Source organism: Vanessa tameamea, chromosome 6 (assembly GCF_037043105.1).
Source record: "Vanessa tameamea isolate UH-Manoa-2023 chromosome 6, ilVanTame1 primary haplotype, whole genome shotgun sequence".
Lineage (NCBI taxonomy): Eukaryota > Metazoa > Arthropoda > Insecta > Lepidoptera > Nymphalidae > Vanessa > Vanessa tameamea.
The window spans coordinates 7,932,629-7,960,333 of record NC_087314.1 but is presented as its reverse complement, the minus strand read 5'-3'; the positions used below and the strand labels follow the sequence as shown (position 1 = coordinate 7,960,333).

At 31.2% G+C, this 27,705-nt stretch overlaps 3 protein-coding genes across 5 annotated transcripts in view; 2 read left to right on the top strand and 1 right to left on the bottom strand.

Moving 5' to 3' along the window:
* The window catches only part of LOC113393218 (peptidyl-prolyl cis-trans isomerase G-like), a 149,292-nt gene that overhangs the window by 13,407 nt on the left and 108,180 nt on the right, over nt 1-27,705 (top strand). The gene's annotated exons all lie outside the window — the stretch shown is intronic.
* On the bottom strand, nt 440-16,811 carry LOC113393602 (uncharacterized). Of its 3 annotated transcripts, none has more exons than XM_026630580.2 (12): nt 16,603-16,811; nt 6,430-6,551; nt 6,098-6,206; nt 5,397-5,509; nt 4,423-4,535; nt 4,266-4,344; nt 3,819-3,949; nt 3,451-3,564; nt 2,910-3,055; nt 2,382-2,488; nt 1,998-2,094; nt 440-1,358 (listed from the first exon to the last, which is right to left on the bottom strand). In XM_026630580.2, exons 1-11 carry the CDS (start codon nt 16,663-16,665, stop codon nt 2,007-2,009), a joined length of 1,185 nt encoding a protein of 394 aa, XP_026486365.1. In that variant the 5' UTR covers nt 16,666-16,811; the 3' UTR covers nt 440-1,358; nt 1,998-2,006. The 3 variants fall into 3 exon arrangements, with proteins under 3 accessions (XP_026486365.1, XP_026486366.1, XP_026486367.1); XM_026630581.2 differs by having other exon boundaries at nt 2,412-2,488; XM_026630582.2 differs by lacking the exon at nt 2,382-2,488.
* Nucleotides 17,940-27,705, top strand: part of LOC113393600 (synapsin) — a 60,960-nt gene continuing 51,194 nt past the window's right edge. Inside the window, exons 1-6 of the mRNA XM_026630576.2 lie at nt 17,940-18,080; nt 23,117-23,198; nt 23,825-23,951; nt 25,176-25,312; nt 25,516-25,734; nt 26,002-26,162. Coding sequence (XP_026486361.1) covers nt 25,530-25,734; nt 26,002-26,162 — 366 coding nt within the window. The 5' untranslated portion in view covers nt 17,940-18,080; nt 23,117-23,198; nt 23,825-23,951; nt 25,176-25,312; nt 25,516-25,529. The remainder of the gene's footprint in view (nt 18,081-23,116; nt 23,199-23,824; nt 23,952-25,175; nt 25,313-25,515; nt 25,735-26,001; nt 26,163-27,705) is intronic.

Genomic DNA, 27,705 nt, shown 5'->3' with positions numbered 1-27,705 from the left:
GTAGCTTAAGAGTTTAATTTTTAAAATTATAAATATTGTAGTAAAATTATTTGGGCATGATAGTTATATTAGAACTAAATGAAATCGCGTCTGACAAAAAAAAACTGCCATGTTCTTAAGTGTTAGCGCTCTTTTGTTTAAAATATCCATGTAAGTAATCATTTATTATGACTCAGAAAGTACCACTCCAACTAATGAACATCATACACGTATTTTTATTCTTTTAATAATTTAACTTCTTATACATAAATTTTATTTCTCTTTTTATCTTTTATGAATATGGTCTAAATTCATCTCCATAACATTGTGTTCTTCCAAACAAACACGAACTTTAAATGTACATTCAATTTATAACATACCCTCTTAAGTAATTTGTAAATAATTTGCTCCAAAGCATTGTTGAGCGAATATAGATCTATATAATTTTTTTCTTAATATATTCTTGCAAATGAAAGAGCCATTTCATTAATAATAATATATTGTATTAAAAATATCTACGTATTAATTCGTCATTGCTCTACTCGTATTTACGAATTTCTTAAACTACGGCATCAATTCGTTGCAATCTTCGAGAACAGTATGTTGGGGTAAGCCCGGATAGTTTTTCCTGTACATCTATTTGGAATGGATTTATTAATTTGCGGATTATATGAATATCATCTACGGTTATTGATTGAAATTATGAATGGTATGTAATGTACTACGGAAAGTACAGAAGCCGGAGGAAGATTTACATTTAAAAACTCAAGGCCAATGATAAACTATGACTAACTATGTAATATAATTAAGATTCTCAACATTCTTCCGTACGTTAGGCAGTCATTATTGTTCCTTGGCATTGAAATGTTGTAGATTTCAAAATGTTGTCGATGATCGACCGAATTATTAAGTTAAGTAAATAGCAAGCAAGAATAACTAATATTCTGAAAAACCGGTGTTAGCCCAACATACTATATTACATTAAAAAATCTAGGAATTGAAAATAAAACAATAAAATTCTCACTTAATTCAATTCAAATCTACATCAGATTCAAAATCGACTTTGATACATATGGACATATAAAATGGCACGAGATACGCTATCATTAGGATATCATTTTAAGATATAATCTGTTTTATTAATAAAACATTTGATTGAATATTTGAATTTTAAGAAATATCCAAAAATAACTTTAATCCTAAAATATAAATCGAAACACATCTTGGCGTTTATGGGTAGTCCTTATATTATCTACTATTAGGTATACTCAGCGATGTGTACAATTATGTTAAAGTACTATATACATTACTCGTTATATCACGTTCTTTCACATTGATACGATTTTGAATATGAAGCGTCACCAAGTAATTCGATCAATCTGAAAAAAAGATGATCATGTTTATTGTAAGATTTGTATTGACCACACATTTATATTATTTTCAATGATTTTAAATACTCTGCATTCACGTCATTTGATTATATCATTTTCCATTTTTTCGTCACAGATTCATAAAACGTACACGATACATCATATTGTGGGTACATTTGTACGTTACTAGAATTCCCTGTTCGCTTTGTGTTCGGATTGTCAATTACCATTTCAACGATGTTCGCATAATTATCTATAGTTCACATCTCTATCAATTAGTATTCTCAATGACATTCTGAAATAAATAGTCTTCGAAAACAAGTACATGTGAATCAAGAGAGTGGAGCAAAGATGTGAGTGCTCAAAGGTAAGCGAAAAAATTGTGAGAAAACCTGATGTAATGGATACGATTCTACCACTTTCCATCCTTGCGTTAGAAGAGCGATAGATAAGCGGTAGATAAGTCTAACCCATTTAACACAAGAAAAGGTTAATGCCGAGAAGTGGGACACTCACTTGTCCTTAGGAACTGTACGTTTATGAATGAAATTAAGAGGCGAAATAATTACTTATTCGATAAATAGCTGTAAATAAGAAAATCAGTATTGCAAAGTTATTTCATTCCATTATTTTTTAAGTGAGTCTTACCGGGATTAATCAATGCCTATTTCGATGCATGCCGGAGTGACGACTCCCCGGCCTCGACTGAACTATGGCGTAATGATCGCTGTTGTCCGATACTGATCTGAAATAAAATTCAAATACATTCAATATTATTCCATGCTATAATTCTATGATAATTTGTATACCAAATTAAGAATAAATGGGTTTTATTTCAAACTATATAATAGAGATTGAGATTGAGATTGTTTTCGTCTTCGCTGTAAATTGTTGCAATATTTTGGTATTTATATATAATATAAAAGCAGTGCTAATTATTCAAACGAATGTTATGACAAATAAATAAAATTAGTAAAGAAATAATCATGTTATATCAATCAAACATTAAATGATTCTAACAAGGAAAGTTACCTTGCAGAGTGTATAGTGGAGGATGGGTACCTGCTGCCGTACTGACTGCCGTGCCAGCTGCGATAAGGGTCATAGTCTTCCACCACAGATGGATCCTTCTCTATCACCTGTGAGTACATGAACGAGGTGTTACCGTTAACCCACACCTCATACATTAAGGCCAATATAAAGCCAATGATGAGATCTATTTAGAATTGGAAAATATAATTTCCTTAATAACATTGTCAAAGTACATATAAACGTATCAAAGTAGCTGGATTAATGCACAGAATATCGGTGTGGGAATACGGAACATACAAGTTAGTAATAATATTGACTATTATCAAAAATTTTAATCACAGATGAATAAATCGCCGAACATGAAATTATAAGTGTTAATTAATACAAGTGCAAATTTCACACAACAATTTAAATAAACACAAGTAATTTAAACGGCATTCTGGGTCTTTAAAGAATACCAATTACTTGAATTTAAATAAAAAAAATCTTAATGAGAAAGCCAATTTGTCTCGCCAAGGTTTTACTCACATCAGTCCTTGCACAGGAACAAGTCATGGCAGTGCAAAGGAAGCAATTGATGAGCAACATCACGAGGAACATGACTCCTAGTGCGATCGCTAAGTATAGGAGCCAAAGCGGCCGGATACCGCTCTCTGAGCATGCCAAAGCTGCAACTACAATTTTACATAGATGTTAAATAATTAAATATTCAAATATATTTATATATTTTTTTAGATACAATTTGGTAATAATACTTCGTAGATTACAATGTATGTATTCTATGGTGTGCTGATTTTGTAATATAAATTTTACTTGTTAGCGCAAATTCCTGGCGAATACATAAGCTTCAAGCATTTGACCTTCGCAATACTTAAGGAAAACAAACTCTTAATTACACGACGAAGAATGTTACATTTGTAATTGTTGTTTATCGTATGTTCTGATAAAGTGTCGAGCGTCATTAAGTATTAAAATAAAAAATGACTGTTTGAGGTTTTATGTGTAGGATTTTGGAACATTAAATCTAGGTTGTAAATGTAATATACAAACAATTAGCCTGGATATTTACCGGCACTGTCGTTGGGATCAAGCACGAATATCCCAGTCGAGGTGGTGACGGACCCTTCCTCATCCGCCGGCTCTGTCCGTCCGTCGGTCGTACAATCTGTGGCTTGACAGCTGCCTAAAAGATATAACTTTCCATAACTTTCCACGATAATGGATCAATAGTAAAATTATCGGTATGTAGGTGTTAAAACAAATCATTGTTACTTCATTTTAAATTTGGATTTTCATCTAACAAATGGTTGATTCTTCCAGCTTTTACCACAAATACATAAAAATAAATACTGATCAGTTAAAGTGCTAACATAATCTGAGGAATTTGAAAAACTTTGATACCAAGGTAAGATACAATCAATAAAGATAAAAACATACCTTTACAAATACCGATGTCACATTGAAAGTTGACTTGCGACGAGTCTGAGAAACGAAACATGGATGCTATTGCTAATTCCACGGCGCCATTTTCCATTTTTACCGTCACTGATTGTTCTTTTAAAGGACATCTGAAAATTTTTATTCAATAATGCATTATTTGAGAATATTCAATAGAAATAAGACGAGAAAATACATATAAAATCTTGAACTAATAATTCGTGCTTCCCTCTAGAAGCGCAATGGATTTTCTTTGTCACTTTTTACTTTATTTATATATACTAATATTATGAATGCGCAAGTAATTCTGTCTGTTACCTCTTTACGCTTAAGCCACTAAAGCAATTAAGGTGAAATTTAGTATGGAAATTGTTTGAGTCCAGGGGAATGGCATAGGCTACTTTTTTAGTTTAGTTCTTACGAGTAATTATTACGAAAATAACGCACCCTCGTTTATCCAACAGATACACTGTATTGTTGCGCATATTAAAAGCGAAGCAATTCCTCATACGTATTCCATGAGCACCTGGAAGTAGAAGTAAAAATATTCATAATTTAAATGTAAAAAATTAGCTCAGTATAAACATGCGTCAGTTATAATTACCATCAGACTTGGTTATTTCTGCGCGGAGAGTATAAGGCATTCCAAAGGCAGCGTTTAACACCTTCCGTCCTTCGGAATTCAACATTCGTAACGATACCAGAGATGTTTCGTTTCTGTGTAAAATTATATGAAAATATGTTTTAATTAAAAGTAACATTTCTTACTTCTATGTACATAAAAAGATGCAAGTGATTTGAAGAAATAACCTTTAACAAATATGTAATTTGGAAAATGTTCAAATACAACTAATATTACCTTGACTAATAGTTATTGTCTTTGTAAATATATTTATGGTCCAAACTTGTATTATCGACAATCTATTTTAACTGGTACTACAACATTGACTAAAGCTAATTCTATAAATCTATATAATTCTTCTAATTTAACTAGTGTATCAAATATTTCTCAGATGGTAAATTTGTCTGTTTGTCCTTCCCCCTTTTTTTAAAAGAATAGTAAATGTCCCATTATAAGGAATTATTAATATTCCTATTTACATCTCCAATTAAGCTTAGAGCTTGTGTTAGGGGTGGGGACGACTATAGCCCAAGGGGTCAGGATCGATCCTGCGTCTTTTTTACATCGATCGACGGCCTTTAAACTATTGTAGGTACTATTGACGCTTCAATAGCGCAATTCATTTCAATAACATACGGATTAAGAATCTTAGTAAAACATCTACATTTTTAAACTTTCACCTGAGCCAAGATTTAACAGATGATATTTCATAAAAATGTATTAAAACTCCAAAAGAAGAAGTATTTCGAGTACTTACAATATGGTAAGAATGAAACACTAAATGTTTCGTTTAACTTGTTTTCGTGTTGGAATTTCATTTAAACATACTTCAAGTTTTACCTCTGTCGGTAACAAACTTTACATTGTTATGTTAAGAATTTATAGTCTCTGTTATACATAATAGTGTACAGAATATATATGCAATCAAGCGTAAACTATTGAATCCACGCCCTGACCTCGCGTTTCTGAATCCGGCCTTGCCACACGTGATGACATAGAACTTGTCGTCTGCAAGCTCGAGTGTTCGGTGCACGCGAACAGCCAGAGGCAAAGATCGTTCGTCTGTGCGCTGAGGACAAATTGATATTACAACATTATCATTGTCAATCTTTAACAGATAAATAATTTAGTTTTGGTTTTCAGATTGGTTTAACTTTAATTGAGCTCAATAAAACGATCTCAATTGACATTTTATACTCATTTTATTATTTTCTTTCGGATCTTTCGAATCAAGATAGTTTGCTTACCGTTGTTACAATAATGGAATAGAGATCAATTATGTCCTTTTCAAATTGATTTAATGAGATAGAAACGTGAATAAACATCAAAATAGTCCAAAAAGTTTTCCCTTCAATCAAGTGTAAAATGAACGAACCAATGGCTTTCTTTCAGCGTCATTTAATTATTAATAAAAAACCAAAATTGTATTGTATATATACTATATTTTTAAATATCTATATACTTATTTATATTTTTCGTTTAACTTTGAGATTTGGTTTTTATTTTTAGAATTGTTTTTTTTAGATGAGCTTAAGGAGTCTTGTACTTTTAGATTTTCCGATTATCTTTAAATTTACTTCTATTTTATATTAAAAATTGACTCTATTTATTGTACTAGTCTTAAAATCACATATAGGACATTTAGAAAAAAACTTACATTGTTCCAGAATATTCCGCAATAATCCGGTGAACCTGGCGCAGCCATGAGGTTAATGTCGAAACTTACAGAATCGGTTCCATTACCCAGCGTCATGCAAGCTGGCTTTCTGGAATATGTTCAAATATATTTGTAAGGACAACTTCACCCCGTTTACCTAATATATTATTACGGCTATACATAAAATATTAATAATACAAAGAAACAAAACCTTCTGTGTATATACATAACAATTTCACATTAATATATTATGTTTTTGTAAAAAACAGCAACTGGAAGGACAAAAATACCGAATGAATTCATAAAATATTTCCAAGATAATAAATAATTACCTGAATTCTCTTGCATGCGTCACTCCATTGAACGGCTGGCTGAAGTTGATCCTGATCGACATAACACCAGTCTTACATGTTGCACTAACTACTGGTGTGAAATCACCACTGCTTTCCGTGTTCTGTTAACAAAATTATAGGTTTCATTGATAATAATCTAAATAAATAAATAGAGTTGTTTTCTTCTGGATACTGTTCACCGAAATTTTTATTCGCAAAAAAATCATAGTGCCTATTCAAAATGTTGAATTTTAATAAATGTTTGGAGAATGATTAATTAGATCCATTCGGGGACATATTTAGATAAACGCAAATTAAAGTATAAACTAAAGCAAACAGGAAAAAGAAATAAACAGTAGTATTATCGTATCATATTTTTATTAACATGCTTTTTAACTCCATGCACTTGTGGCAATGAATGCAATGAATTCCTATTTTATTCTGCTCAGTAGCGATTAAATGAAATTTATAAAAATACAAACTTAAACAATAGGCCTGATCTTTCGGGTCGTATCGGAATCGCCGTCCCATCGTATTATGTGTATGAAGGAATAATAGTGCACTAAGGTTCCTATAAACGTGTGGCATGTTACATCCAATAACCACAAATAAAATCAGCAACAATAATAATGATGTCCTCCTGGTCGATTTTGGAACCGACGGCCATTTACTTTACATATGGTTTATATGGAATTCATACTTAGTTATGAATGGAGTTTCATGTATAAAGTAACAGCCTGTAAATGTCTCACTGCAGGCCTAAGGCCTCCTCTCCCTTTTGAGATCATTGTGAGAAGAAACAGGAGGTTTGCAGCTTATTACCTCACGCTGCTCCTATGCGGTTTGGTTGGTACACATATGTGGCAGAATTTCATTGAAATTAGACAGGTTTCCTCACGATGTTTTCCTTCACCGCCGAGCACGTGATGATTTATAAACACAAATTAAGAACATAAAAATTCATCATTCGTTAAGATGCACGCGTTCTAACAACTAGGCTCGGCTCAACCATCTTGGCTCGGCTTCATGTATGTTGCGGAACATTTGATTTTAAGTACAAAATGTATGGGCTAGTTTACCAACACGAAGTAATAATATAGGGTCGCGCCCTAGGGGCGACCGGCGTGCACGATCTCATCTCCACGATCTGCCTTGATAGTTCCCTAACATTACTCAAAGCCAAGTACAACCATTACGCTCTTACATACCCGTGGAAATGAGTTAGATACACTTAGACTCCACTTAGCTATCGGTTCTTGGAAAAATATATTTCCATAAGTTTATTTGTATGGCTAATGTAAATTTGTGTAATATCCGTTCATTACGGTATTTTACCTATTACATTTTTTTGTAGCATAATAATATATTCAAGTATTTATAAATTAACATTTTTATTTTGTAATAAACATATTTTAATATTTTTGATATAACAATTGTAATGCACTATTTATAAATTCAAGTTTGTATAAAAATACTTGCATAATCATAAAAAAATATATATATTTATCTCAAGCAGGATCAAAATATCTATTTAAATCATCATTTAGCATAAGTTGCTAAGTAATGACCCACAAAAGTCATCGATAGAACCTATGTGAGGGGTGCCAACTTAGCAGGCCTGAGGTCAATGGACGTCTAGCCTCTTAGATACAGGTCAGCTCTCGACGTACTTTAGTTACTACGATTGTTAGAACGTCGTCGTAAACATAACGATGTCAAAGAAATTTACAAAAAATTTGTATCGTTAATTATAAATAAAATTACTTATATCTAATTTTTAGTTCTATTTCAGGTATTATAAAATAGCAAGAGCTTTTAATAATTTTGTACACATTTTGTTAATTAAAGACCTTAAACTAGTTATGTAAAACTAATTTCTAATTTTCAGCTCCGAAAGTGCATTTTTTTCGGTGGGTAAAAATTCCCCGTAGGCATAAGATTTGGGTTAAGAACACTTATTAAAAATGTTGACACAGTGCGATATTCCAAGAGGCTCTAAGTTTCAATGTTACATCATTTTTAATATTACATCAATTGTGTAAATTATATCTAATTATATTATTATTAAGTTTAATTAAGGTTATGTATGAAGAGTGAAAATATGAATTACAACTACAGCTGAAGATTTTATTTGATAACTACAGCATAATAGTGTATCTGAAATGCATTGTTTATTGTTCGCTTTGATTGACTGACAGTAACTTCTCAATTAAAAATATATCTTCCTGTAAATAAAATATGCTATTCAATTTGGGCGCAAAATATTAGTTACGTATTTTTAAAGATACAAATGTTTGTACTTATTTAAAGTTTAATTACTTAGTAACCATTGTTAATGTTCAAGCTCAAAATGTAAATAAATATTAAACCGAAATAAATGGTATACCAAACTTTCAAGGCAAAGCAACGTTTACAATCAATAGGCGGCTATTGTGGTATTTAGATCACTATATATAATAAGATTAACAAAATTGTATTAACTATAAAATGTATTTGAATATTATTTGAATTGTTATATTGAGCAATATCAATAATATTAAATTACCAAAGTTAACTTCAGCCACTGGAACGTCAATGCAAAATAATCAAAACCCAATTAACTTTTTCTTAAAACCGAATGATCATTGGGCGATGGCAATCTATAGGCGACCAACGAGCGTCCAGTATATGGATAAATAACTCTGACTTTGATTTTCAAAAACGATAAGTTAGATTTCATTATTATTTTTATCTGAGACATATTCTATGTTTTTTTAAGATTTCCAGTGTTTTTTACTTGTTAAGATTTTATTCGGAGCTTAAAACATTTTAACGGGATTAAATACGGACACATGTAATTGAATAATGTGTTTTTAATGTGCAATATAACCTACATAGGCCATATAGAATTGTAATTGTCTCATAAAATTAGCAACCTTTCATTCAGCCTCACTATCATTTGCCTAACGGTTCTTCTTTGATGCGTTAAAAATCACAATAAGAAGAAAAAGGGCTGTACATGATATGTATATATATTTTTCTTGGTAAAGCGGATTTATATCGAATGGGAAGTATAGAATAGTTGAACCGTTGGATATAGTTCCGTTTCATAAAATTGACGGTTTCGTTATGGGTAATCATGGAATGTAATCCCGTGATCTAAATTAATCTGACATAGAAATATTTCTTGATGAAGGTTTCCGATAACCGTTACAATCCGTTACAATGATTGTCTTCTCAAAATATTTAAAAATAGACGATCTACGGTGTTCGTTTTTTGAAATGGGTTAGTTTAGTGAAATGATGCAACAAATTGGTTGTACTTATATATTACATAAGAAAAGCGATAACTTTATCCCTGTATGTATCTGATTTGACGTAAGCAGTGGTCGGACCGGTTTGGTGGCACCGATATTTCTTATGACTTCGTCATCCTGTCCAATTTAGGACAGTTTTAGAGCAAAGGCAAAAAATTACAAATATACTTAGAATAGATCGTATAACATGTTTTATTTTGAAGTACATCGTGTTTGAATAATGTTTTAACTCTGAAGGTTATTCTTATAGAAAAAGCAATGACAATCTTATATATTTTAATACTAATATTAACAAATCCATCGTATATGTTAATATAAAATTTGAAAATAATATTATAAAATAACCTAAGATAAAGTTGTATAATGACACAAAAAGGTAAATTGACAAAATATTAATATAATTGTAAATTGTCGAAATTATGTGTAAGGTGCGATTTTTTTTTGTTTTTCATTTTTATATTTATATTTGTAAAATTCGTGTAACAAATGAGATTTTAAAGATGATCACGACACACGGTATGTGCAAATAGGTGGTTTCCCACGGATTTTCCATTGTTAGATACATCCACGGTGAGTAGGAAATGGTCAATGATGATTACTGACTATCTGGCGAAGATGGACCGATTGGTGGAACTAATGATATATCATTACTTTGCCTTTTAGTATTTAGAAACTTGAAACAAAATTGTAAAATCTATTACCTAGAAATAGAAGATTTTACAACTGTAATTTGACCAGTTTTATAAATGTATTTTGATCGTTTCTGTGAAATTGATGGGTTTGCTAATCATTTTTAATAAAAAATATTTTTAAAATGTTACAAAATGTGTTAAAATGTATTTTTACTTAAATAGATTACAAATTTTAACAGGTTGATCTATCCATCTTAAAATTGAATGCTTTGTATATTTAAAGACTTATATTTCTCTAATGTGCATGGAATTGTTTTATTGTAATGAGAAATTCGACATACAACCAGTTGTCATGTGGCGGCTGAGAAACAATGTTCTCCAGACACGCCTAAAATCAGATAAGTTTATCTTTACAAAGCCTTTTAGGTATGCTGTGGCGTAAGACTTTTTTCTATAGGTATACATATTGATTGAAAAACTAATTTGGCAGAACCAGTCCCGTCACCAACTAAGTTATGTAAGTTTTCTTTGAAATCCTATATTAACTTATTTATATAGATAGAGTGATCAAAACATCGTTGTCTATCAATATTTAGGATAATGAGTAGCACTAGTTAACTTGTTTGTACTTGGAGATTAAGTTTTTGTGCTATTCTGTTATAAACAGACCTATTAAAGATAGCTTTGTTATAGACAATAGACGCAAATAATTGAGCGTTTAAACTACCCGATGACCCTACTGATGAGGATAACGCTATTATGTTGTCCTTGTTAGCTTGGATTACGAAACAAAGGTATATGATGGATGTTAAGGATGATATTACGCATTAATGTAAGTTGGTCGAGGTGCATACTGCTTGCAACACATCATATTATTTAATTGTAATCTTTATTTTGAATGTTATAGAGGTTATTTTAGGCTCCATGCAAGGTCCAGTGTACTTCCGCGAATATCGTTATCGAAGCACGATCGAACGGTGTTAATTAGAGCGTTTCGTGCACACGCCTAATGTTTTCGTTAAGTTTTGTACCAAATCTTACACGTTTTACAAATTACATAACGGTGACTATGTCCTGTCTATAAAATATACACGTCTAGTTCAACGATTTCTGTAAAGCATCTGAAATTTCCTTTAAGAATTATGAAAAGCAACAGTTACATAAAGTTAAGTAACGCAATATTTGCAATGTTTAAGGAAGAAGTGACCTCGGACGGTGTCGTGGAGGCCGTGAGCGCGGGTGTAACTACTTAATCTATTACGCGATCACTTGAACTAAAAACTATTAGAAGAGTTATAAATTTGAAGAATCTGTACAACCAATAACAATTTAGAAAGGAATATTTAATAATATACATTAAATATATTTTGTGTATAAATATTAAAAGCCACTAAATTCCATGTAGGTCATTTTACCATTGGATTTCATTTTTAGTTTTTGACCTTTATTTTTTACTTTTGTTTTAGTAAATGTACAGTTAAGTGACGCTATTTGCACGTTATTATAATACTTACATTTTTTTATTCTGCGATGAATTTACAAAATTGCCTTAATGTGGATCTGAGTCAGGTTGTATTTTAGAACATTCTGATAAGGGTCTTGATTTATGTAGTCATTATTTATTCTACAACTTTCTCGTGACACATTAGGATTTTGTAGTCGTGTGGTGTAAAATTACATCTTAGAAGATTTATGAGGATTTTCCCTTATAATTTCCCTAATAAATTATAACATAACATTAGAATATTCGCTGTATTATGGCAAAATTGTAAACATAGAGAAACAGATAAATACCAAATATTGTTCTTAGAAGGTTTCATTTCCTTGATTTGTAGATCTAAAGGTAATTAAAAAAGTACCTTCGATAAGCGATAACGCCTTTTCACTATATTGATATTTTAACAACTATTCAATATGCGATACCGAAAAAAAACCTATTTTCTTTCATCAACAGATAATTATTAGATGAGATCCATTAGATTGGTATTAAACCTTTTTAAACTTGCTTTTTGACATGCTCGTACATCCGATGGTAAAAAAAAATTTTTTTTCATTATAGGATAATCCTTAAGGATAAAAAAGGCAGATGAACTGATAGTGATAAGATTCTTCCATTCTTCTTCTAAGATATATAAACAACGACTGCGAATTTTGTAATATATGACTTAAACCTCATAATATATGCCTGTAATAAAGGTATTCTTATAGAATTACAATTATTAATTGGTAATTGTAATTACAATATCATGTCACAGTTTAAATCCATAATTATAAAACATTAGTTATACATTTAAAATATAAAAGATATAAAACGTAAACTTAACGATTACTCATATTTAACGAGTTTTACTTCGACGAAAATGTTTTAAAAATATGTATTTGTTGTTTTTTCAAATAAAATAATTACACATTGGGATGACGTTAGTCGATATCGCCTTGAATTCTTTATTGTTATTCGATGCACGCTACACTTGTATGACATGTTTGTACCATTTGCCACCGTGTAATACGATGTCACACCAATACAATGTATTCCTATACTAAACAATGTTAAAAATATTTTTAAATCGCCATAATTTTAAGAATAACAACTCGAAATTTACTCAACATAGTTTATGATCAAATGTTTTGCGTTCTATGATTGTATAAATGGTGGATTGATTTCTACAAATATACAAATATATTCTATTTAAGATAGCTGTTACAAACGAATTTCAGTCGTCATTTTGCAAGATAAAACTTAATTTAAGATTATCAAGAGTTCGAAATGTAGATTATATCGATAATAACCGTAAAGGAACTTCATAGTCACACTTTTTCATCGGTCACTTAAATTTACTAAAACAGTAAGTACTTATATATATGTACGCCTCTAGGTTATGTTCCTACGTATTTTAATTTTCATTCAAGACCATAAAATGGTTAAAAGTTAAACGCAACTGATTAATTATTAAAACAGTCAACTTGCGAATGCGACGTGAGTCAATATACTCGTACTTGAGTCACAGTTGGTTCCATGAATGATAGTCATGTCGCCTCAGGTATTTGATCAGTCTGTTTATAACAATTTTTATGTCAATATCGTATTTATATCCTATGTACATCATGTGTGGCCTTTTAGAAGAAGCTGCTTGTTTTACTAGGTTTGAAGGTTATTGTCATTCTTTTGTTTTGGAGGAAATTGTTACCAAATAATATCATCTTCGAATTAATTATATATATATACGAGTATTTTAGCTCAGAGGCATATTCTAGGAATAAAATTTATTTAAAAACAAATTAATGCCATGAGGAAACCTGCATGCGTCGGATGAAAATAATTTATTGAAACTGAATGATGGAATATTCTCGTTGCCAATATAATTTTTTTTTATAATAAGCTTATAACAAATTCTATAATGTGACAAGAGATGATGTTCTAAGTTTTCTTGGAAGCCAGACCATTCATACCATTCCTTAACACTATAAAAGCAATAAAAACGATAGCTAAATAACCGATTATTACGCTTTTAATGAAAGAATATAGCTTCAATTAGAGATTCATAGAACGCAGATTGCAAACCACTATAAACAATTCAGATCAACTCTCCTGATTTGAATGTGATAGTAATTTATCATTTGTCTGAATATCGATAATACATCATCAAAACGGATCGACATAATCTATCGAGATATTATGCAGTAACCTCCTTTCATCATCAAAACCGAGACAAATGAAATGTAGAGATTTTTCGTTGTCTTATTACAACAATCTCCTGTTTATAATATATACACCTTTTATATATTATAATGAAACGGTCCTCTTTTAGAAGGCACATATGATACAAACATTCAAACAATAAATATTTGCGATAGAAATGTTATTTATTAGGGCATGCGTGGGCGCCAGTAGCCTTGCCAGCACGCCTCTCTTACACTGGCATTGGTCTGTTTGCCTTATACGGTACAGTTGAATTCAGTATCTAGTGCCATACGATAACTCGCTGTACAAATTGTGTCTAAGATTACATGAAGCTGATTTATTTTTTAAATACTTTAAGTGAAACAAGTAAAGATCTATTTACTCACTAAGGCGCGCTATTCCATTTTAATTATTATTGGCGTACGTGATCAAAAAAAATACATTAGATCATATTAATTAAGTTTATTTTATTTAAAAAAATATATATATTTAACGTGGAGGAAAGTGACTTCATGAATAAATATATCTATATAAAATAGTTTATGGAAAGTTAATACTTTGTTACTCAAATAGTGTATATTCTAAATAATCGTATGTTTATATATTTTGTCTAAAAGTCACTTCAGGTTCCAAAATAATCCCATCTCAAGTTTTTTATAACTAATTAGTTATCCGTCCCGGCTTCTCACGGGTAGAATAATCTACAATAAAGGTTTAAATAAAGGAGAAACATACAAAGAAAGAAATATTTTTTGTTTTTGGCGAGGAACCTTTGCGGGCGTATCTTCGCAAAATGGCTCACCAAAGTTTCGACACAATCGGATGTATGGTTTAGCATCACATTGAGAACGTATATATAAACATTATTTTTTATTTATTAAGGAGTTTTACGACATAATTTAGTATTTTTTCATGAAGTTGTAAATTAGTAATTGACAATTATAATGTCTTAAACAATAACAGATTATCTACGATGTATGATAACTATATATTGAGCTTTATGAAACAGAAATTACAATTATATTGAGGTCATATATATATTTTAAGATGCTCTAAACAAATGTACATATATGCTTTCGTTTAAAATCAAAATGAGTCACTTCTACTAATTTATAATACTCGTGACACTTTCCTGATTACATTACGATCAGATTTCGATGGAACCTCAACTGCATCTATGTGTTAGTAAAATAGGAAAACGACTAAACGGCAGCGATTACATTTCGATTCGATTGCGATAAAGTGACAATTTATGAGTAGAATTGGTCATCGATCTTATTAAGTGATTTGGGATTAGCTGTTTTTAAACGATGCTCAATATAAGAAGCGTACAACATGACGTTGGATGTAAAAACTTCTAATTTTCCACATAATCAATTTTAATTTTATAACAATGCTTCGAAGTCATGAATATTTATACAACTGTGCAGTTGACTACCACCTACAGAATATTAACATTTAGAAATGTGTGGTTATTGTCCTTGTGTTCGTATCACACGTATTCATCCTACTACGAATAGCTTAGCGGTTCTACTCGCGTTAAATTTGGATTACGTATAAATTTAAGATATACATAGCGTGAACAAAGATTAAATTCTTCCTTAATAAACGCGCTTTACAACACAATTTATTCAAATCAGACGGTTCTTGATACTATGGCGTTTAAATAACGCCAGCTCTGTAAGTCTACGATAATAATATAATTTATAATTATATTAAACTTTTTTTTTTGGTAGTTCAATGAACGAAGTATGCTTTATCGGATTATATTATAATATCTAAAAACACTTTACCGTTTTATTCGTTGGATTTTATTCTTATAAGTATATTAAATGTGATTTAATTTGAAAACCATTTTGTTTCTTTTTTTAAACCTATAATCTAACTCTACTCCAGTTCATATACAGTTCTTAATTTAAAATGATTAGCGTAAATACAGAGTTAGTACATTGACATAAGTATGGTGTAGCATCGTATATAAGTAGTGCGTTACCTATGTTATGCGTATCTGGGTTAAGCGGCGTTATGACACGCTATTACGTTGTCGTATTTACACATGTGCTTTTGATGAATGAAGAAACACTAAATATGCGCACATTTCTATAATGAAATTCTATTTGTACGTTACGCTTTAACCACATGATAATTTTTGATGCTTTCACTTCGCATTTCCTTATTGGAAAACATAATTACACTTCCAATTCAATATTACTTTCTGTAATGAACATATTTAACTTATATAAAGTTACTTTACATTATTTATTAGTCATTAACGAGACCTTGGGTCTCTACTGTTATGTGTAAAGTAAAAAAAACAAGGACATTTTCAACATTAAAAACCGGTGTTTATTCATTACAAAATTATTTTTACGAATAATAAAACATAGGTAACGTATTTAAATACGATCTATGAGCACTATATTTAAAAAAACATACCCAATGTTAGGGGATTAAGTTTTGAGTACCTGTCGATCTTAAGAAAATATGGAGAAATATCTACAGAATGAGATCATCAGCATCCCTATGTGAGTGCGCAGGTTTTGATAATAGGATTGTCAATTACCTGCGCAAGCGCCGTGGCTAGCAGCGTGCTGGCGAAGACATATCTCCAGGTAAAGCACAACATGTTTCACAAGTTTGTTGTCAGTTGTCACAAGTTTGTTGAACACGGGTCAGCGCGTCATGGCGGCCGGTCGGGGCGCGCAGCGGAGCGACACTGCTGAGACCTGAGTGCCGCTGCACGTCGAGTTACGAGAACAACAAACTTTACTTTCTGTGAGCGGCCGTGTTCACATCACTATCAACCGAAGCCTGTCAAAGTTATTCTAAAAGCTACATCTAATAAGCTTTATAAAACAAACATTCAGTATAGAACGTAGATTCGAATAAACATTTATAATCACGCGTTATGAATTATTTGATAGTTTATTTTGATTTTGTTAACAAAACATAATCTAGTTTAATACAAACATAAAAGTGTATTCATAAATATTGTGAAAATTAAAACGGTGAAAATGTTACTTTTGTATACATTTATTTATAGAGCATAAAATTATTTATATTTATGAATAAAAAACTCTACTGTGAACAAGAGTCGTATATGCAATGTTGCGTCGGCGTGCGGGCAGGCGTTACGACACACACCCACAGGCGCACCTCTAACCTGTGTGATGTACACCATTCGCACACTTGCAAACATACAGGTACGGTACCCGCTAATCTTCCCCCAAAAAGTTTTATTCTTATTATACCGGTTGCTACTGACATTGCAATGCCCTTTTAAATTTTTTTCAACGAAATAGATTTCTTAAATATTCTTTTCTGAACCTCAAAAATGATATCTGTCCTATACATAAATAAAATTAGGTTAGATTAAATACAAGTTGTGTTAAAAAACAATAAATTTATATAACATCTTCAGTACCTATAATAATTCATTTGTTCATAAAAGATATCAACGAGTCCAGAACGCTGCTACAAATCAGTTAGGACAAATTAAAATTGTGAATAAGGAATCACGAGGTCGCAGGAATGCCGTTTGCATATTCAAATGTAAGGGGAAGCAAACCCACGGTTATAAAAGGCTACGATTTTTAAATGAGCTATTTAGCATACAAAGAGACAAGGTATTATTTAAACGCTCATGATATTTGTGTAACACAATTAAGATATAATTATGATTTGTCTAAATTATTTGTAGATAAATGTCTGTCACATTGGTTTATGAATAACATCAAAAATAGTCTGTTGAACAATATTATCTCAAACTATTGTCTATTCCGTCGTTCTGCGCCATCTCAATGCAACATAGAGTAACTTTTTTGTTTAGTTCCTCGTAAGCGCGGCGATTATAGATGGCGGTACAGTCGCTAGGCACGTTGCCGCCCTTAATCAATAATATGTTTGGCGTGCGCCGTCCCGCCGATTTTCACTTCAGTCTCTTGGAAGGCACCCCCATTTACATTCATTTTCCTACCCGTTAAAGCGCAACCAGTGCTCCGTAAGCCGATTCTCTACGCTATCGGATTTACCTTGCAATATGTAAGTATAACCTTCATATAATAGATCCAATTAAAAAATATATCATTCTTATCTAAACATTTGATCCGTTGACTGAACTTGTAGAAAACCTACAAATGGCTATGATTCTTGTGTTTTATGGGAGCGTGGTAAAGTTTAAATGGGTATATAGGGCGGGGAAGAAGTACAAGTATGTGAAATATCGGTCATTTCAAATAAAAAAAGATAAAAATTATTTAATTTAAATAATGTTTTATCGTACTCCGATTATTTCGTAATACTCGATAAATTCGACTGACCCAATTATAACAAATCATTTTAAATAATAATAAGTTGTTTATAATTGAATAATATATATAGCAATATATATAATAAGTAACAATTTATTTATTTTATTCACATATTAATTTATCATGATTGCCTTATTTATTTTTACTAGCGACATAATTATCATGACGTACATACTTAAATTAAACATATCGTAGCCACTTTTAATGAATAACTATATTTTAAAATTAATTAAAACGTATAATTATAAGAATATACTTTATTTGATAAAAGTGATAAATGTATATTTTGTTTCAAATATTAAAGAATAATTTCAATGGACTTTTAATATATTTTCCATTTGAAAATATGAGAATATGAACAATGGGATGGCTTGCCGTTTATTTTTACGACGACGTGAGGGTTTTTGTTTTAAATAATATATCTGGAATGTTGGAGTAATTTTCAACCCCCAGACGGTAGGTGCTTAGTCGACTGTTCGGAAAGTGATAAATGTTACATGTAATTTATGTTTCAACTTGGAACTACGAAAAATACTTTTAGTAAATTATTTGAAAAAATAGTAATGAATGAGGTCGCATTATCGATTTCGTTTTTCATTCATGATTTCTTTTTATTCTGTATTAAATACGAAGTTATTCTCGTGGGAGTTGTATTACATCAAAGCTCGATTAAGTTGGGCGGTATTCTCTTGATGTTACTGTTGACCATTGTTAGAGTCAAATTTGATTTGGGACACAATTATAATCATAACGATTTCTCAAATCTAACGCAATATATATTATTATTATAATACCTAAGTATAAATATAGTCATAATTTAAGTCGCAGGTACACTAAGCTTTCTATATTATATTGATTTATCTAACTAGTAACAATCTACGTTACGTTACGTTACGTTAACACTACTACATCTAAATAAAAAAAATACCTATGCATGCACGTACACTCTCATATTAACAATACATTAAATCAAGCATAGTTATTAAAGTACTTTAGCTACTATTTTTATTAAATTATTACACATATGAATAATAAAACTGATAACTGTGTGTCGCATTTTTGACACTCCTAGTGAGATCGATTCTCCCGTTGAAAAATGGCATGGAATTGGCAGGACTCCAGAATATTTGGGGCGCTGTTTGTCAAACACAGCGGTGTAGTTTAGAACCACTGAATATTTATTACTTTAACGTCCTTACGATTTGAACATGTGTGGAATACGACAAGCACAGTTGTATTTCCGTATAATTACCTAACTTTAGAAATCTTTAGCTTAGTAATTAGAGGTAAATAAGATAACAATAGATTTATACTGTTTTTAGTTTTATTTTTATTTAGAATTAAATACATAAAGCAATAAAATTTAGTAACAACATTATTACTTAAAAAATATATATTGTGTATAGTGTATACCTTTTCGACACTTCTTTGACTTCCACCCTCAATTCATCGATTCCCTCGTCGCCGAGTTGGCAGAACTCCAGAAGATGACTGGCGCTGTTTGTCGACCAGCGGAACATAGTTTAGAACCTTTGAATATTTATTGGTTTTGTTAACAAGGCTATTAAATGCGTTTACGTAAAACAAATATTATGGGCTTAAATAAACGAATGATTCAAATAGTATAAATAAAAATTTTGTAAGTTTAATACTAAAGTACATTCTATTGATTCAATTATAACTGACAAGAAACTTATCATTTTTAAATAATTAATGTATTTTATAAATCATATAATTACTAATAATTTAATGAAAATAAAACAACAAATTACTCTAAAATAATATTTCTTCGCTTTTTAAATGGAAACTGGAAAACGTTCCAGGAAGCATTAAAAAATTGCATCTTATTTCCAACGCTAACGTGAACTAAATTGCTGGCACCATAGCACGTTTCGGAGTAAAAGCAAATAACCGAGTATGAGTTTCGAAATTCATAAAATAATTATTCTTTTTCAGGCAAAACGTTTTAATTTTATATGTAGACAAATCTTTCCTGAGCTATTCTTTTCTATTATAAAATACCGCAAGATGCTTTTATATTTATTTTGTTTGTAAATCTTATATCAAAATAATGTTATTAAATAAGGTATTCAATTCAATAATTAAATATAAATAAATTATTAAAAGTACTCCAAACATGGTTTGTCATGTATAATTATGAATTAACTCCCAAGACTTTTTTCTTTAGTGTTTTTTCAAATAACTTAAAATCTCTAAAATAAATACTGTTTCAAATAAGTGTAAATGGTAATTTTAATTAACCGTAACCGCTTTTAATACAATACCTCATTTAATTTTGTATGTATTCATTCTGTATGACAAATAAAGTGTTTTGACAAAAAATGATCGATTACGTTAGATCGTATACAGTTTATTCGTATGTCTGTTGCAGTTTTAAAAGAGTTGATAGTTGATAAAATAAACTATAGCTAAAAACAGTTATGATTTATAAAAAAAATCGAGCTTATCTCATTTCAAAAACTACAAACTAAACTAATATATTAATTTCCATTTATACCGGTCAGTAGTTTTTGCGTATCTTGAATAAACAAACGAAAGTTACTGATCTTATTATTATATTAGTAAATTATGTTGAGTCGATCTTAAAAAGTAATTCTATCATCCCATGAATAGATTGAGGCCAAGAGTCAGCTTGAGTACGAAAGTCAATGGGCAGGCAATGAGCAACGTCTTTCGCAAAATTTAAGTTTTTATGAGTATGTTAAAAAATAAATATACTTATAACACGCACATACAGTTTTTTTTTTTGCTCTATATTGTTACTTATAAATAACTATATTCAATTTATCACAATAACGTTCGCGTATCTCATTGAATTAGGGTTGTTACAAAGTGCTTTTCGCTGCCGTTCATGTCATCCCTAGTTTAATTCTTAGTTGAATATACTTTGTAGTTGTGTTTTGTGCAAGCCCGCCTGGGTATACCACCCATTCATCACATATTCTATCGCCACACAATATTAGTCAGGATTGTAGTAATCCAAGTTGTAGTAAATTAGTGTAGCATTTGTATAAAAAGAAATAAATATACATTTTGTAACACATCCCTAACATTGTATTTTTATTCCTTTTATAAAACATTTTTTCGAGTGCCTAATACCTTATTTAAATATGTTGAGATATAAAAAGACATTAAGACTCTTCTATATATAATATCTTTTGTATGTTCTCACGCAGTTTGCATTTTGTTAAGTTTGACATACCGCTTTAATGTATACAGTAAACCTATTTGTAAAACTTTAGTTCTTGTTTATCACTTTTACTGCGGTATGTGTGTATTTAGGGTAAGCATGAACTCGAGAATGGAAGTCAACGGGGCTGAAGGAAGCTTTGTGAGGGTGGAGCGGATATTCGGGTCGTTGGCTTCTGGCCAAAAGTATACTGGGACAATCGAATTAAAAGCAGACACGTTGACAATTATAATATAAGGAATCATTCAAAAATTGTCACAAATGTGTCTTGATTTTAAAGTTAAGTTTTAAAATCAATCGTTAATACATAAACGTGGTTGACTTATATTTGTTTAGTTTTATCGAATGACTGGTCTATTTCTGGAATTATTCAGAGTTTAGACAAATTAAAATATTGAGTTTTTCTGTGTAGGAGTTCCTTGTGTGTCGAAAAGCACTAAAGCCGTTCCTTTATTTGAGTCTGTTGTCCCTTTGAAGTCGGACTATGAGAATTAATCTGTGCTTGTGGATGTTCTTGTACTATCCTATCGTTTGCAATAATCGTATTTCAGCTTTCAGTTTTCCGCCACGAGGGTAATTTGGCCTAGTTATCCTTATTTTTATGACATCATATTTTTTATTTCCCACTTTTAAAACATAGAAACTCTGACAAGTTTTCCTGTTCTATATTATATATAGGTACATATTTTGAGTACAATGATGATATAGAAAAATCAAATTCAAATAAACTTCATACTCGTCTAATTGCGTAAAGAAAAACTGATAAGTATTCCTTTAACTTGGCTTTTGTACTTTTTTAATGTTATATAACTGCATAATGAATGAAATATTTTCTTTTTTCTTTTAGAGTGTCGAATACGGAAAAAATAATGTAGATACACCAAATTGCACCCGAGGTTATATGCTTTGCTTAGGCCTATTTGTGTGGGTACAGTGCACTGATTATTTATTCTATCAATGTGTTGTATTGGTTTGTTCCGGTTTGAAATGTGACACCAGGCCTACACTGGCTCAATTAGGCCACATGGGACACATCTTACTCATGACTACGTATAAGAAGTATCAGCTCGTAATTCTAAAATGTTGGGACGAATTTGGCCAATTTTTTATTTATATTTTCTCATAATATATAAGCCCGAACTCTATCAATTTACAAATGAAATATTACTTGAATAATTTCGTGTCTACAGTAAATCAAGTAGTCAACTTTGAAATAAAAAAATAATATCCAACATCGTTCAATTTGCTAAGAATTTCAAGTCACGCAAGCTTTTCCCGAAATATTAACGCTTTCGTGTTACATAAGGTTTATTATTAAAAATGGTAAACCAAAAATTATTACAAGATGTAACATCTGATATTAAATTAAACATGGATTGTTTAATAGAGACATTGAAGGTTATTTTATAAAGGTGTGTTATATGTAGCGATGGTTCAAATATTGTTAATTGTTTTAAGTAATATTCACTAAAAATTTCCAGGTTAAAAGTGATTAAAGTACTTTTGCAGTAAGAGGGAACAAAATCAATAACGAAATAAATGTGTCTTGTTGGCAGATCCTCCGTCCCATCCTCGGCCACGGGTTCGCTATTTGTTCCGATACTATTGACTTCTGCACTTGCGGGTGAACATCCCGAGGTATGTTTATAGTACACTCTACTGAATTTCCTTTACAAATACTACATTTAAAACGTAGACAAAGTAACGCTTGACTTAGCCAAAGCGTGTCCTTATGTATCAAAAAATGTATCTTCCTTGTATAAGTATTTTTACATAAAGCCTAAATATATTGAATTCGAGAAGATACATCATGTTTTGTTGAATGTCAAGTGAGCCCAGATTATCTCGCAAATGACACATATATAAGGGGATTAATTGGCGTAAGTGTCTTACGCTGTATAACATTGATTCATGAATAGAAAATGCAGTAATAAGTATCTATATCCTTAAGCTTTTAATATTTAGTCAAAACAATTGTCACGTTTCGTGTCGTTGTAAAGTATAAATAAACTTAGTTCAAGTAAGTTGCGAGTGTCTTGCAGAATAGTCTTGTTTACCGTCAAAGTTCGATGTCTTGATTTTGCAGGTGTTGCAAGTAAGTTAACAAATAACTAGAGCTTATACACGATATTAAAAAAAATATATATTTACGTGTTTAAAAATCTATACATGAAATATTGATAACTGTCAATGTTTTGTCTAATTCTATATACAAATAATATACATTATAAATATGCCAATTAAAATATTTTATATTGTACTAGGAGCGGTCAAAATAGATCGTTCAGGGTGCCCTGGAATCTGTGGCCCGCAGGCCGCGACCACAGCAACCCTGTCTTTCTCAAGCTTCCGAAATTCATTTACTTCCAATGTCAATTACCTGAAAAGAAGGTAAGTTTTATGTTAACAAAACAAATCTCGGTATCACCCGGGGAGCCATTTATTTCGTCAGCGCATATTACAGAGAACACTTCGAAAAGCCTTAAAGCAATTTTACATAAATCTTAATAAGACGAGTTTATAACTTGCGCCCTTTGAAAATGACTCCTTCGGGTCATCTGCACGTCTTTTGTTTGAAACTCAGCTATGTTTAACGATTCTTTTTTCATTTTTTCTTATAATAAATACTTCGTTTCCTTTGATTATTAATGTAATTGCATTTTAATGTATGGTGACCATTTGTGAAACCTATTTTAATCCATTTTTATGTCGTATTGTTCATGGAATATCAAATATTGTTATACCAAATAAATATATTATTTTCTAAATTATTTATGTTAAAAATATTTTACTTTAAAAGATTAAATTTATTTTCGATTTAGAAATAATATGAATTGGCTATATATTGTCATATTTAATTGCTGAATTATCAAGTGTATCGCACGCTTGATAATGCTTTCACTTTCCACTTAGATCCTATTGATACCTCAACCGAAATAACTATTGAGAAATTAAAGTTTATTATTATCCAGTTTTTTCTGTTCTTTAGAGCTATATATATTTATATAAACACTGAATTCAGAAATGCAGAAATTTTGTTGTCATTGTTGCGTCCCAAGGAAATAAACGAACTTTGATTTCTCTTTAGTTATGAGAAATACCTTTCACATCCCTTTGCCGCGTACCGTGTAGCACTCATCAGCTCTCAATGGTTTACCCTAGGTCTGTGTGATAATATAGAAAAAAATATATTAAAAAAAAATCATCATCCGTGCATGGTGCTTAATTCCCTCGTCGATGTTGTTATTCCATGTGCTTTTTAGAACAGGTAAGCTGTGTGGAATAAATCGATTAGGGCGCGTACATAATTTCAGCTATTTTCACATTTGTTTGCATTTGCTTTAATTGGTCAAATTGTTTAAATATAATTTTGAAAACAAAACTACGTGTTGCTTATAAACAAACATTTGGCAACAGACCTTATTAAAGATTTATAAAGATAAAAATTTCAAGATTTTAATATCGTAATAATCGTAATTTTATTAAATGAATCATTTAATCGAGAGTTTAACAAATATTAGATAGTATTGATTACAATGGAGAGGGCGTGGGTGGCTACATTGTGTGTGTCGGTTTCGTTTCCCCGCGTGTCCCTGTCCCGGCGGTGGTGCGTAGCTCAGCGGAGGCGTTGCGCAGATTCAGTTCGGGAGACCTGCAGTCCGAGTGCGATGAAGGCGAGGTGGATCCTTACACCGGCCGACCGGCCACCACTAGCCAGCCCAAGCCGCAGAATCAGAGGCCGGCCTCCCAGGGTAAGGACAATTTTACTATTTGATATAAACCATTTGAAAAAAAACAATAACTGAAAGTATAAAATTATTACGTTTTATACATCTAAATAACCTCTTATACTTGTGGCAATTTTTTCATTTTATTTTAGATAGTGCATTAAAGTGCATTCGCTTTAAAAAAAGATTTTATTTTTATTTTTGGCATTAAAAATATGATTATTTAGCCACGGGCGGCAGTATGGGCAGCGGGTCAGCACCACCAGCTCCAAGCGCCGGTAGCGCTGGTGCTAGCGCCGGTTCTGGCGGTGATCTCTCCTTAAATCTTCGCGGCGGATCGCGAGGCACATCCGCACCATCTTCCCCGGCCAAGTCAAGGGAGTCACTACTGCAGCGCGTGCAGTCGCTTACAGGCGCTGCACGTGATCAAGGAGCTAATTTGTTAGGTAAAGTGTACCACAGCATTTACTTATTTAATACTAGCATTTTATACATAATGCCGACTAATAACCTTACGTGTTATAAATTTACAATGAAAATAAAAATGGTTTTTTTTTCGTAATTTCTTGTAATTGTGTCGGTTTATATATAGGTCTGCTGATTAATCATTATTCCATTAGTCGCTACAAGTCGTAAAGGCTTTTAGAATTAATCACACTTTTGGGTGATATCAATACCAAAAATCATTACTAAATTGATTACTTTTTAAATAGGAAGCGTGACATCTGTAGCTTCGGTTGGCCGCGGCTATAACCGCGACCGGTGTGTCACGCTACTAGTCGTTGACGATCAAAATACCGATTGGTCAAAGTATTTCCGCGGGCGCCGCTTGCCTGGCGAGTGGGATATCCGCGTGGAACAGGCTGAATTCCGTGTAAGTAATAAGCATGTAATAGAAAAACTAACGTAACGTATTACGTACAACGTTATATTCATAAGCAGACTGCCTTTTCTTGCCTATTGGCTATCATAGAGTGGTCTTGTAGCTATGTTATAAGGCTGCAATCGCCGAGGTCCTGGGTTCAGGCCAATTATTAGGGTTTTCTGCCGAGATACCTGAGTAGCAGCAATTCATTTCGAAGTTAGCAGGAAACAGAGAGTGCACCTGTGATGACGTTCACACTTGCATATTACCTGCACGGTTGGCAAGAACATCATATAATAAGAAGAACACATTTATTATTCATACGCTCATTTTGCTTCGATTAACAGTATTATTAAATAAAATATATTATAATGCAAATATTTAATCATCTACTCAATTGAAATTCTTTAAATAAACAGAATATTTTTAAATTATGCCGTACAAATGTTGTTGATTTGAGTTAATTACAGTTAATACAATGTTTAACAGAGAATACTCTTTATAATGTCCCGATTATGCGTCATGCTGTTATTAGTGACTAATCGATTACTTTATACGACATTACGTCTATTTTTACTCTGTATTGTCGGAAATGAAACCCAACAAGTAGATAATAGTGTTTAATAATTTTAAACTTTTTATCTTTTAGTAATAAAAACCAAAGTCCATCTCGTAATACTCGTTTGCTTCCTAACTTCTAAATTTCTTCCCAGACTGTGACATAAATTTAATTCGTTTTTTTTAAACTTCCAGTAGGTTATATGGTAAAATATAGTTATATTAAATGTTGTATAAGTATGTCTACAGTTGTAATGATTTGTATTCAAGAGTTAAAATATCTGTTGAATGTTTCGAATGCTGACAACGTTTGCCTTAATGAATTAGTTTTAATATTTACTTATTATTAATAATACGAGATACATTCAATTAATATTCGATTGAATGTAGGAATACCTACAGAAAATCCGTGATTTCTATCTTTTTTAATAGATTAGTCCTAGTAACATTTTTATGTTTATAAAGATGGGAAAAACATTTTAATTGTTATCGTGCACAGTATTCATACTTATATAGTAATAGATTTTTATTGTAGTTTTACTGATGTAATATATTTCAATAAACACATCTAAAAATATATACTTAATATAAAAATCTCGACTGCGAAGTTCTAATGATTTGAACTACTTGAAGCAAACCAAATATCATAAATCCCCAGCGAAGTTAATATATTGGTTACCTACTGAGTATTACTCTTGTATTTAACAATATATTATATAGTTACATTATAGTCCAACAAGTTGTTTTAAATAATAAGTTCATTTTATATCCGTGCCAAAACGACTAAAATGTAGTATATGTACTAGTTAAATGTCACCTTCACCAAAAGTCTGTGTATGATTTCAGCATAGAACGGTTGCCGTCTGGAAGTAGGTCACACATACTAACGCGAAAATTGAATATAAGTAAATATCTATAACAAAAAATATATAGATTTACTTACTTAGATCCATAATTCAAATGTAATAAAAACAAGGAATTCAATTTGTTGATC

Excerpts from the sequence above, each read along its gene's own strand:
- LOC113393602 (XM_026630580.2), bottom strand. The coding sequence starts at position 16,665 with ATGTTGTGCTTTACCTGGAGATATGTCTTCGCCAGCACGCTGCTAGCC. Across the intron at positions 6,207-6,429 it reads ACGCATGCAAGAGAATTCAG|AAAGCCAGCTTGCATGACGC; the intron begins GTAATTATTTAT and ends AACATATTCCAG. Across the intron at positions 2,095-2,381 it reads TCCACTATACACTCTGCAAG|ATCAGTATCGGACAACAGCG; the intron begins GTAACTTTCCTT and ends ATTTTATTTCAG.